Here is a 13,540-nt window from a genome sequence, read left to right as displayed (position 1 = left end):
AACAAAAACAGAGGACAGACAATCGGACATGCCAGATAAATATAAACTTGAAAAAGACATTTCCCCCACAGAAATCCAAACCGCTCAAGGAAGCGGTGGCCTCTGCCCTTTTTACTTGCATAAAAACACAATATTTAAAACATCACCATTTCTTTGTTTACGTAGGCTGCCAGTAACCTGTAGTAACAAATAGATCAAATCCATTGGACCATGTACTGTCCAAACTGCCTTTAAAAGACAAGTAAAATATTTCTATCAGCATAAACGTGTTTAAATGTTGCAAAATCCACTTTTTGCCATTTTTTAAAAATTGTCTAGATCCACAAATTATGAGTTGACTACATCCTCTCCTTCCTTTTCCTTCTTGAGCCCTTCGAGGTTAAAACCAACTGAGACGTCAAAACCTGATAAGCACCGCCCCCGGCTGTGAAGGAGACCTGCCTTATTAAATTCAGTATGAGCAGCTGCTGTGGCTAATGTTACCTTTAGGTTTGAGTGTACTCCTACGAGCCACAGTTATGTCAAAATTGGAATGCTGTAATGTAATGAAAATCAGATATTATGAAAAGCAAGAACAGAGTGTAGGTTACTGTGTTTCATGTTGCTTTTTAATCAGCCTTTAGATTTGTTTGCTTCTCTCTGTTCTCTGAGCTCGTATCTTCCTCTTTTTAATATTTCATACATTTAACTACGATGAATCTGTGTATCTGTGGACTGACTGTGCTTTGAAATGTATCCATTTTTCATGCTACATCCACAGCACATATTAGGTATACTAGGCAAAACAAGGCAGTGAGCGTTGATTTGGGGATTGGTGTATATTCGTTTCTTCAGATTAAGAGCAGTGCTGTGAAACTGATTCATCACCAAAAATGTGCAATATGGATAAGTTAATATCTGCAAAATACAGCAGACTCTGTAAGGGGCAAAGACGTTAAAATGTTGTGGAAAGAAAGACCAGTGAAGTATTTTGAGATTACATTTTAAATACACATTGTGCAAACATATCAGACTTAAACTGTTTTTTAACAAGTTCAGTGTAATACATCAACTTTGAGGTATTGTTTGTATTAAAGAATTAATAAAAAGGTGGTAGGTGAGTGGATATCAACAGTCTCTTGCGCTAGTTGTCCATACTGGCCTATTTCTGTGACTGTACAGACCCCAGACTGTGAAGAATCTATTTTGCCTCTGAGACGGCGCATTCAGAACTCCTTTGGGATTCCAGTCGATCAGAGGTCAAAACACTCATTCACCATCAGGTTATTATTCCAAGCAGAAATCACTCCTTACTTTCAACAAATAGATCAGGACAACGAAACCACTGTTACAGTGCCATGTAGTGCAAATAATGCCTGTTTAAATAATGATGCTTGAACACTGAGATGTCAAAAATGCTCTGAAATACAGAAACCTTACGGAAGTAAATAATGTGCAAAGTTTTAGCATCAGAATACACTTTATTACCATAAAGGAAAATGTCGTGTCACTCTTTACTTACTTTGATCATAAAAGCCATCAGTGGACTTCAAAGAGCCCTTGTCTTTAAGGGGGTACGGGGACAGGCGCTGCCAGGAGTAAGAGTATATTTTTATGCTGATTTGACAGCTCAGTTGCATTTTCTGCCGCATTGATCAAATAAAGCCCAGGCAAAGGAGGACGGGGGGGAAATTTGCACCTTGATCATCTGCAGTTTACCATGTGGCATTGAGGCCGGCCTTTGATTAACATCAAAGGCTTTTTAATTTGGCTTGGGAAAGCAAATCTGGCACCAGGAACACATTGAGACCACGACCTAAGAGGAACACCTCTCCAATCTACAGCAGGAGCTCCAACACAGCTGCACTGGCAACACCCTGATTAAACGAGCAGTTTTCAGACCTACACCATTGAGGGGTACAAACAATTTAGGGTGTGCAATACACGAACAATCTTTAGACGAATTCAAACAAGAGACATGCTGAAGAAAACAAACAGATCACCTGGTTGCATACGAATTATTTAAATGATCTTAAAAGATTTGTGGCAAAAAAAAAACAACTACCAAAATAAAAACTAAAATGGGTCAAGTGAAAACCACAAAATGTTCGTTCCATGCTGCGAAAATGAAACTGAAGAAAACAAATCAGCTTCATCACAAACATGAAAAAAAGAAAGAAAAGGGAATCTACCGGGTGAGATGGCTCTCCGAGGCCATGTGGCTTCCACTGAGCCTTTTTTCACAATTACAACTTACACAATTTTACAGTAAGAGAAGTGACACGTGACATCTCACTAACACGAAATAAAGCAATTATAAAGGAACAATGCAGAGTTTGTGTAAGTGAATATTTTTAGACCTAAACTACTAAAACATTCCCCAAACCATATTACACATTGCATATTCTATGGGATAAAAAGCTTTATGAGAAATATCATCAGCTATAGAACCACAGCACTAGTACATCACAGGACATTACAGATTTTAATGTTCTATTCTAAATCATTTAAAGCTTTCATTCATGGAAACACTGGTGGCAGAGTTTCCTCACACTTAAACCTGACTTGGGTGGGAGTCCCATGTATCTTGGCAACATACTTTGCATTTTCTTCTAATTTTTCCCTCCATCTCCGACAATGATGTGACCTATTTACAACTGGAAAATTCCCTTACTCTTATTTTGAAAGTTAAGTTGACATAAGATGTAGCCTTTCGAGACAGAAAGTCCACACATACTTTTGCAATATGAGTAACCAAATCGCTTTTTATGCAAGGCTTTACTTTTTTCCAGGAGTTGAGTGATACAAAGTACAAAGATGGCTAACTAAGTTTAGTTAATTATGTTCACTTATACTCTCTACTTATTAAACATTTGCCAGGTCAAAATAAAATAATAAAATAAAAACAACTGGTCCAAGCTTCTCATTTCCACTGTTTACTGTAACACTGACCATGTGAACCACTTCTGGGTAGATCGGTTCGGTGATGACGTTCCTGTTGTGGGTGATGTACTCCACCATCTCGCTCAGCGCGGCTCGTTTCACCTCCTTCCATTTCAGGTCACTCAGTGGGTCTGAGACAAAATCGAAGAGAACGCAGCACTGACGCAACTTCTGGATAAACAGCTTCTCCTGCTCTGCAGGGGGAACATCTGTGAAACAGAGAGAAGAAAGGCTGGAATTAAATTCAAATTCTCTTCACAAAGCAAAATGTCAATGATTTTTAACATTAGAGCAGCAATGATACCGACAGGCTGACTTACTTTTAAATGTTTTGCTAAGCAATCTCTTCATTTTACAACCATATTTTATTTTGCTGTGATCCATCACAAAGGACTTATAATGTTATAGACTGCAAGGCATGTCTCTGAATAACTTTAGGTTTACTGAGCTGTGCTGTGCTTGTTTGAGACAGAACGGTTGCAGCTTTTGTGTGTGTGTTTTCATTTATTTGATAGTTCAGGAAATGCTGGATTTCCTACTGAAAACTCTTTAATAAAAACACCAGATACACATATTTTGTGCTTCTCCAGAGGAAAGAACATTTCGACTTGCTGGCTTTATTCTGGGCACGACTGCATTGTTTCTACAGACTTCACTGGAACTGTGAATTTGTGCACAGCAGCTCAGCTGTTTGCTTGGAGATAAGCATTTTGGTTGATAAAGCAGAATATATCCGGGTGGCACGTCACATGATAGATAATGAAGTTACCAGTGCCCCATGCATCAACTGTGCACAGCAGCTCTCTCTGTGCTGCCAGTGTACCCGGTGATGAAAGCCTGCTGACAGCCAAATAACAAATCACAGCTGCTTAAAGCAATAACCAATCACAGAGTAGAGCAGCCCTGCAGCTGACGTATCCGTGCGCCAACTGTTGTGAAATCCTTTGGTAAAAAATGAAAACTGTTCATCCAAATGATTTCAAACTCAACTCTGCACACACATACACACGTTCCTCTAGTTATTAAAGCAAAAAGCAACCAATTCAACTTAGTGAGGTAATGACTGCTATGTTATCGCCACATCAATGATGCAAAAGATCTAAATCACCCTCTGGGAATGTGGGGCCACACCTACCTGTGTATCATTATTAGCTTGCAATTAAAAAAAATTACATGTTTTTGCAGCCAATGAATTTTGCACAATGAGCTAACCTCCAATCAGTGTCAGTTTAAATGATTTATAACCACTTGACAGCTTCCTTAAAGATATGAACGATTAGAGAAAAGTATGAAAACATTTTTTGTCTGCAATTAAGTAATTAAGTGACAATAACAAAGCTTCTAAACAGAATTATTATATATTAAAATAGATCATAATTTCAATCAACTTTCTGGACTGCTCAGAGGGAACCTGAACAGAGCTTGAAGGGTTTGCACACTCCATACATCATAAGGTGTGCAACAGTGCAAGGTATGAAAGTACGGACGTTTTTATAAACAAGACCTACTCTAAATCTACAGGTAACCATTTTAGCAATTTTAGAAATAGCTATAATGTGTGCTCTCTCCCTTTATCAGCAGCACTCAGGAAGAAGAGCTCTGAATAAAGTGCAACTTACTTTCACCTTTTTTTGACAAAAGTAGAAAGGACGCCATTACTACAAGCAGCCTATATAGCACCAAATAACCCCAGCATTATGCACTCTACTGTGATGGGGCCTTCACTAGGACACAGCTATTTCCCTTTTCTTTACAATGATCAAAACTGTCAGTAGCAGCCTGTAATAAATGACACGAGTCACAGAAAGGAAGCTTCTCCTCTGAATTAGCCTGAGCTCATCCGATTCCCAAGCTCCAGAAAATACCATGAAACCAAGAGAAGTGGATTGGTGCTCATTCATTTTCATCCAACACAGGGATTAGTGTCTTAAAACAGAATGTCACCTTATAAAACCTACCTATGGGGCAGCATTAATCTCTTCATCACAGTCTGTGATTCTTGAGTCTTTCTTTTCTCCCCATTAACAATCTGCATGTGTACCCTACATCACCATGGTGACTGCAGGCAGAGACAGGACTTTGGACCAGGGGGTGACCACTGCTAATCAGAGACGCATGTCTGCTGCTTCTACACTGGAATCAAGAGACCGCTGAATTGCTGATCACATCAGCTATGGCTGAAAAAAAGTGTCAGCCAAAGGCATCATGCAAAACATGAATCATGGAGTAAAATAAGTCAGTCAGCACTCCCTGCTACACTCAGTAATCTTACAGATACATTTATAAGCGTCCAGTGGCTTTCTTGAACACTTTGGAATAAAGAGTTAAAACAGCACGGTAATCTGTAATTATATATCTACAGTATTTTCTGTGCAGACCCTGCTTTGCATAAGTTGATACCAGACAAAATGTTAACAGCTGGCACCAATAAAATAGGTCAATTCTAAAAGATTCAGTAATGGAGGCAATGCTCACAGACTAGAACCTCAAATTGCGACTGACAGCACACCTCCACATTAGTCACAGAGGAAACGTTAGCATTTAAAACAGCATGAAACAAAGCTGTCCTATGAGTTCTTTTAGGTAGACTACCCTTTTGAATCAATAATGTATTTGCTTTATAATTCCCCAACACTGTTACAGTGTCAAAGCTTTGTGGTGAAGCTTCCTTACTTTACTGTTGCTTCCTTTCTTATCTAATAGCTCTTTGTTGGCTCTTGTTTTACATTTGTCTGTTTTTATACAAATAGTTATACATGCCATAAGATATTTGGAAAAAACTGGAAGATTTTTGAATTTATATTTAGAAGACTAACTGCCATATTCAAACTACTATCCGCAAACAGGATCCAATTGAGCACAGTAAAAGGTCAAACATCAGCCAAGCTCTTGAGCTTTTGCCACAACATCCATTTTGTATTTCTGGAGCAAGTTTACATAAGAGTGTCTTCCTTTCCAGTGAGGTGCACTAACTGTGAAAGTAAAACTCACGACCACTTTTTGTGTTCATGACTAATATTCAGCTTGCTTCTGCTTAAGTGCGTACAGTGTGTTTAAAAATATATATATATATTAAGCCTTGTTTGGACAGTGAGCACAAATACTTGTCAAAATGATGAACAATCCCCTCTAAATGCATGCAAGTTAATAAAAATATTTATAAGTGTTAAGTTAATATAGTAGCATCTGTTTTACTAGGAAGTCTCAAAATTTTACCCTTAACTCTTTAACGCTTGAAATCCTACAAGGACCCTTTAAGGTCTTTTCTGAATTGAGCTGCTTATAGAACAAAATGACTGGGTGTGCAGATTCGTGAGGGTGGTCTCTGCTTATTCAGCTACCCTTTGAAAAACCCAGAAACTATCATAATGGTCATCAAACAACATCTTTACTGATAAACACTGAGGTGTCAAAACTTGTCATTAAGGGTAGAGGGGAGGTGGTCAAATGTGGTGTTTATAGCGAAAAGAGTAAGATGAATACAGAAAAACGGTTGCTGAGTTATTTGAGGCTTGGTACACCTGCATCAAGTTTTGTTCCTATTACTGTTACAGGCCGACTCATGAGCACCTCGACTCATCAGCCTCTGAGTGCTGAGAGGTCTACCAGCTCCTGTTACACAACAGCAGTAGGGTTTCTGAACAGACCTAAAATATTAAGAGACCTGCTGTGCAACTGCAGACTTCACACACGAGCGTCTCTGCATGGATCAGTGAATAACCTTTACTCGTCTAAAAGCTCCAGCATGCATACAGGAAGCCAGCCACGAACACAAATTGCTTCTAAGCACAACTCTTGACTCAGACATTCTGTACTACGGAATATGAAAATAACTGATTAATAAAGTGTCCCTAATGGCAAATGTGGTGCGCTTACCATCTGTCCCTTCAGACACAGGATATCCGAAGGAGGGACCGGTGGCTTTTTGCCATAACTTGCTGTAATTATCACTATGCATATAAATGTCACGAGACCATGTTAACAGCCACATAAGCAACACCATGATACTGACATCACTGTGACAGCAGCAAGCATATGAAATAATTGGCTGCATGTTAAACACACACTGCCACTTCATCTAGAGACAGCTTCCAGCTTCCTTAAGTTTGTCCGAATCAACGTCAACTCAAAAAGAACACTGGAGCTACAACAACATCAAACAACCTTTCTACTTATGTTAGTCACATTGCAACAATACAATACAGACATATACAAACTAACAACAAGCTTTGACCTCACTTCCTATGACATCAATAGTGTTGATGGGGGAGGGGAGACTCAAAACTACCAATCTTACACCCCCCCCCCTAAACTAAAGCTAAGCTTTGCAATGTCTTGGCAGAACCCTTCCTTGCTGACATACAAACACAATCACCTCCTTTCTCTTTCAAAAACCCTCGTGCAAACAACACTAAAAAAAACTCTTAAACTCGCCTCCACAAAAGTAATGATACATATAATATCAAGCTTTTTTTTTTTCTTTTTTCTTTTTTTTTTTAAATCACCAGCTGTGGCTGCTTAACACTCAAGCCCACCTCCTCTTTAAACAGACCAGTACACAGCAGCAGATTTCCTATTCTCACCTCTAAAATGCATGAGGGCCACAGGCTGGAAAGGCCCATTGGCGCTCGGTCCATCCAGAACCATCCCGCCGGCAGCTCTAGTACATGCCAACATCAGTGAGCTGAGGCAGGAAACAGGAGAGAAGAGGGTAGCCCAGGCTAAGGCGAGGAGCCAGCCTCCATTTTAGCACGAACACTGAGCAGAAAATGAAGCTCCCCTGCTGCTGGAGGGAACCAGCTAGTTAGTGATGTCATCCCACACAGAAGCAACCTGGTTGGTTAGCTGCAATCACATGGGCGGGCTGTCAGAATAAATAAACATGAGGAAAGAGACTGGCTATTGGAGTGGGGAGAAAAGGGGTGGGCCAGTTACTGTGATTGGGCCAAAAGAACCTACATCTGTCAAGGAGTTTTTAAAGCACAAACAACTCGCCTGAATTCCATTTAACCGGTTCTGAAATAACCACAAATGGAATAATAATACCATGGAATACAAATAACTGTACAACATGTAGGTTGCTTGTAAGAAGCAGAGGACAAAGGAAACCATTTATTTCTCTTTTAGTCTTTAACTCCCAACAACACCCACATGGAAAAGAAATAAGAAAAACTTATAAAAGACTTGCATCAGCTTTAGCTTGCTTCATATAGTGAATCATATAACGCTTATATGATATACTCATGAAAGTGGCCACTTTCTCATTACTTTCATATATTGTTTTAGGAAGTATCCAAAACATGGAAGTTTCATTTATATAATTTTTCAAGGGATCTTATATCTGTTTTCACTCTTATATGCTTTTCATACAAGTTTCACACAAGACAGATACAAACTTTAGAAGATTTATATATATCTTTTCCATATTGGCAAACCTAAATAAAACAAAATACAACAAGGTGTTCAATGCTTAATGTCACCTTACACTGGTCATCAACTAGTGGACCTTTTTTTAATGTCTGCTGCCATTTCCAGCATGCGTGCCAACTTTGTGCGCGTGTGTCTGTGTTTGCATGACAGATGGCTCTTCAGCAGCACAGCCTGAGCCCAGGTGTATGTGACAAGAGAAACAGGAAGGCAGGAAGTCTCAATGTGAGCAACACAGGATGTGCATATGCAGAAAGCCACATTTTGAATCAGCAGCACTGGGGAACAAAAGCCTGCACTGTAAACCTTTGCGGGCACATTGGTGACACAGACAATTAAAAGCAAGAAATCCATACTCCCAGTCACTGGCGTAGCACTCCCAAATATAGTAACCACTGCACCCTTAGAATACAATAGGGCTCTGTAAAACTCTGCACACAGACAAACACAGTCAGAACATACACCGACATTTTTTTTTTTTGTGCATGCCATATGTGTCATCATACTGAAAGTACAGTAAGCACATACAGACAAGGTGTCGAAACAGTGATTCAGCTAAAGTCATAAGCATTCCTATGCACGAAGAATAACCACGCAAATACAGTGTAGATGGGTGTGAATTAAACAGATTTGGACTACAGTCACATATAATCTAATAATTTTTGCTGCATAAGAAAGCCACCGAGGAGAAAAGACTGCACAAAAAGACTTTGCTTACCCCATTAGAATGAACATTTCATAACCGTAGCTGTGTGACAACCCACAAACATTTCTATTAAAATGTGTGTATGGCATACTAGCCTTCGCAATTACTTCTCTTCTGTGAAGGACAAAAAACGACATTATTTTTTTGCACTATGATTGCTGTCATTTCAGTGATTGGCAGCGTTAGCTAAGATTACATAAAACTGGCCGAGCAACTACAGCAAGGCAACAGGGTTGTTTTTTCTATGCAGTTTCTGCATAATGTGCAAAGAAGGAAGACATTGATATACTCTTGACTGCTTAAAAGTAATTAGGGGAATCATTATTTGTGGATAATATTGTCCAGCAGATGTAACTCTATACAGAGGTTTGGTTAAGCTCGGGGCGATCGTGGCTCAAGAGTTGGGAGTTCGCCTTGTAATCGGAAGGTTGGACAGTCTTGGTCGTTGTGTCCTTGGGCGAGACACTTCACCCGTTGCCTACTGGTGGTGGTCAGAGGGCCCGGTGGCGCCAGTGTCGGGAGCCTCACCTCTGTCAGTGCGCCCCAGGGTGGCTGTGGCTAAATGTAGCTTGCCATCACCAGTGTGTGAATGTGTGTGTGAATGGGTGGATGACTGGATATGTAAAGCGCTTTGGGGTCCTTAGGGACTAGTAAAGCGCTATACAAATAGAGGCCATTTACCATTTAAGCTCAAAAAAGAAAAATACATAAAGTGTTTTGGAAGTTTCACACTTTCAAAAAAAAAAAAAAACAAACAAAAAAACAAACAAACACTGTTTTAGGCTAATGTAATGTTTGTGCAAAATGCATTTTGTGTGGTATTTCATAAAGCACATAATGGTGTCACGGTTCCTCCCTGTGGGTTTGCACTTCTCCGCTGGAGGTGCAGGAGGTGTGGTGTGGTTCGAGTCCGGCTGCTGTTTGTTCTTGCACAGTTCTTGTATTGCCACTGTTGCTCCTGCTACACAACCTTGAGCTTGTATACGTGTTTGTCTGCAGGTTAGAGGATGTAAAAAGTCTTACACTAAAGTCAACTGTACAAAATGGGAACAACTACACCCCTAATGGATGTAATACTTAACATCTAGTTTAGTTGGTCCTAATATATACGATAATGGAGCACTTCATCAGCAGGAACTAATCTGGGCATATAAAGGGCTCTTTCTTGCCATTTTGTACCTTAGGCATAGTGCATCCATGACCATGAGAAGAAAATACTGGATTACTCATTACAAATGCTACTTTGGCACATGCATTCACCAAACTCGAGCTTTCTGCTGTGTCTGTGCTATTTTTTAAATGCGAAGAAACTTGTGAGATTGCTATAACACAAGCATGGTTTCAGAGCTTTTTCTAAACGTATCATTGATATCAGCAGCACTGCCTAAAATACACAACGAAGTGGTTCATTCACAGGTCTGCTGATCTTCAATGTCACGGTCCTCTGTAAACGCTTAAGGCTCAGATCTATTTGGAGAAACAGACTGATCGACGCAGCTGAGGACACAGGCTCTTTCAACAGTGGCTGAACTTAGGCAGCTTCCAATGATAGGGACATCTTTATCAAGATCCAACGTATTTTTTCTTCTTCTCGTAACGCAAAGATGAATCACAAAGCGATGATACATGCTGATCTGTATTAGTCACATTAGAAGCAGATATATTAAGAAACAAAGCCCAGATTTGTTCATTGTGCCACTAAAAATGTTGCACAAGTGGAAAACACCTGTGGCTGATGACTGCAAGATAAACACGCTTGGAGATCGCATTTAATGTTGCAGCTTAAACCTGGTAACTTGAGGAATGTGTTATTATAATATGTACAACAGTTTAAAAGCTTAAAACGTTTTTCAAAGTTCAAAAACAAGTTTTAGACCTGCAGATATAGTAAACGTCAAAGTCAAAGTCAAAGTCAACTTTATTTGTCGATTCTTCCACATGTACAGGACATACGGAGAATAGAAATTGCGTTACTCTTCAATCCCTAGATAAATAGCAAATGAACATTTAAATATATTTAAATATAAAAGTGATTTAAAAAAATGCAAGTAAAATAATTAAAAAGTAAAAATTTAAATAAATACAATTTTACATATAACAAGGAAGCTATACAATATACAATATAATGGGTAAGTGACATTGAGTGTAAACCAGGCAGAGTAGTGCAAATAGGCAAATAGTGCAAATGGAGATTTAGTAGTGTACGGTAAGAGAAAGTGTAACAGCAAAGTCTTATGAGGTAATGGCAGTCCAATGCTCCACAAAGTGACTGGTAACTGGTGCAGGCCAGTGAGTGAGTCAGAGAGTGTGTGTGTTTGTGTGTGTGTGACAGAGTTCAGTGAGACCGTGGAGGAGAGAGGGGAGAGGGGGCAGAATCGGGAGGGAGTTAAGCTTCCTGACAGCCTGATGGATGAAGCTGTCCTTCAGCCTGCTGGTCCTGGCCTGGAGACTCCGCAGTCTCCTCCCCGACGGCAGCAGCTTGAAGAAGCTTTGCATTGGGTGTGTGGGATCAGCCGCTATGCAAAGGGCTTTTTTAGTGAGACGGGTGCTGTAAATGTCCTGGAGGGAGGGGAGAGAGACACCAATGATCCTCTCTGCAGCTCTCACTATGCGTTGGAGGGTCCTATGACAGGACGCATTGCAGGCTCCAAACCACACAGTGATGCAGCTCGACAGGATGCTCTCGATGGTGCCTCTGTAGAAAGTGTACATGATGGGGGCTGGTGCTCCTGCTCTTCTTAGTTTGCGGAGAAAGAAGAGACGCTGCTGTGATTTCTTGGCCAGTGCTGTGGTGTTGTACGTCCAGGAGAGATCCTCTGTGATGTGCACACCCAAGAACTTGGTGCTGCTCACTCTCTCCACAGACGCTCCGTCAATGGTCAGAGGAGCATGTTGGGTGTGCATTCTCCTGAAGTCCACAACAATCTCCTTCGTCTTCTCCACATTCAGAGAGAGATTGTTGTCAGCACACCACGTGGCCAGGCGTCTCACCTCACTTCTGTAGTCGGTCTCATCCCTGTTGCTAATGAGACCCACCACCGTTGTGTCGTCCGCAAACTTGATGAAGAGGTTGGAGCTGTATGATGGAGTGCAGTCATGGGTCAGCAGAGTGAAGAGGAGGGGGCTCAGCACACATCCCTGCGGGGCCCCCGTGTTTAAAATGATGGTGCTGGATGTATTACTGCCAACCCGTACTGCTTGAGGTCTTCCGGTGAGGAAATCCAACAGCCAGTTGCACAGTGAGGTGTTGAGCCCCAGCTGGACCAGTTTTTGAATGAGCTGTTGGGGGATTATGGTGTTGAATGCTGAACTGAAATCTATGAACAGCATTCGAACATATGAGTCATTTTTGTCCAGGTGTGTGAGTGCCGAGTGGAGTGCAGTGGAGATGGCATCATCGGTTGAGCGGTTGGGCCGATAGGCAAACTGGAAGGGATCCAGGGAGGGGGGCAGGACAGTCTTGATGTGTTGCATGACTAGTCGTTCGAAGCACTTCATCAGGATGGGAGTAAGTGCAACAGGACGGTAGTCATTAAAGCAGGAGGGAGAGGACTTTTTTGGAACCGGAATGATTGTGGTGGCTTTAAAACATGTGGGGACGACAGCCTGGATGAGTGATATGTTGAAGATGTCTGTGAAGACATCAGTGAGTTCCACTGCACAGTCTCTCAGTACACGACCAGGAATGTTGTCAGGACCCGGAGCTTTACGTGCATTGATCCTGCTGAGGGATCTCCTCACGCTGTCCGGTGACAGAGTCATCACCTGGTCACCAGGAGGGGGTGGGGTCTTCTGTGCAGTGGTGCTGTTTTGGACTTCAAAGCGAGCAAAGAAAGTGTTCAGCTCGTTCAGCAGGGGGATAGTGCTATCACAGGTCTGTGGTGGGGGCTTGTAATCTGTGATGGTCTGAATGCCTTGCCACAGGCTCCGTGAGTCTCTGCTGTCTTTGAAGTGATGAGATATTTTCCTGGAGTACTGTCTCTTAGCCTCTCTGATGCCACGGGAAAGGTTGGCCCTAGCTGTCCTCAGGCTTGCCTCGTCTCCAACTCTGAAGGCAACATTCCGAGCTTTCAGCAGCCTGTAGACCTCTCCTGTCATCCATGGTTTTTGATTGGCCCGGACAGTTATGGTTTTCGTGACTGTTACATCCTCGATACACTTGTTGATGTAGGCAGTAACAGTCTCTGCGTACTCCTGGAGGTCAGTGGTGTTGTTATAGGTGGCAGCCTGCTTAAACATGTTCCAGTCTGTAGTATTAAAGCAGTCCTGTAGAGCCTCTGAAGACCCCTCTGGCCACACTTGTATCCGCTTACGAACCGGTTTGGTCACTTAAACGTGTGTGAATTAATTAAATACCATTTTCAATATTTACTATTCTTCCAAACAAAAGACCACCAATTCAGATACAGTGTCATGTTTTTTAGTAGGATCCTGTCATTTCTGAATGTTGCTGATGCATAAATGAAATATTCACTGCTTAAATAT

General features: G+C 41.2%; 1 protein-coding gene across 3 annotated transcripts in view; it reads right to left on the bottom strand.

Moving 5' to 3' along the window:
* ppp2r5cb (protein phosphatase 2, regulatory subunit B', gamma b) overlaps window positions 1–13,540 on the bottom strand; it is a 32,966-nt gene that overhangs the window by 9,642 nt on the left and 9,784 nt on the right. For 2 of the 3 annotated variants that reach the window (XM_080881741.1, XM_080881742.1), the window contains exon 4: window positions 2,932–3,131. In XM_080881741.1, coding sequence (XP_080737867.1) covers window positions 2,932–3,131 — 200 coding nt within the window. Of the gene's footprint in view, window positions 1–2,931; window positions 3,132–7,505; window positions 7,705–13,540 lie in introns of those variants that run through there. The other variant, XM_080881743.1, reaches the window with a different exon arrangement.

The sequence above is a fragment of the Rhamphochromis sp. 'chilingali' genome (genome assembly GCF_963969265.1).
Source record: "Rhamphochromis sp. 'chilingali' genome assembly, chromosome: 5".
In the NCBI taxonomy this organism is placed as follows: domain Eukaryota; kingdom Metazoa; phylum Chordata; class Actinopteri; order Cichliformes; family Cichlidae; genus Rhamphochromis; species Rhamphochromis sp. 'chilingali'.
The sequence above is the reverse complement of the archived record's forward strand: the minus strand, read 5'-3'. Positions and strand labels throughout refer to the sequence as shown.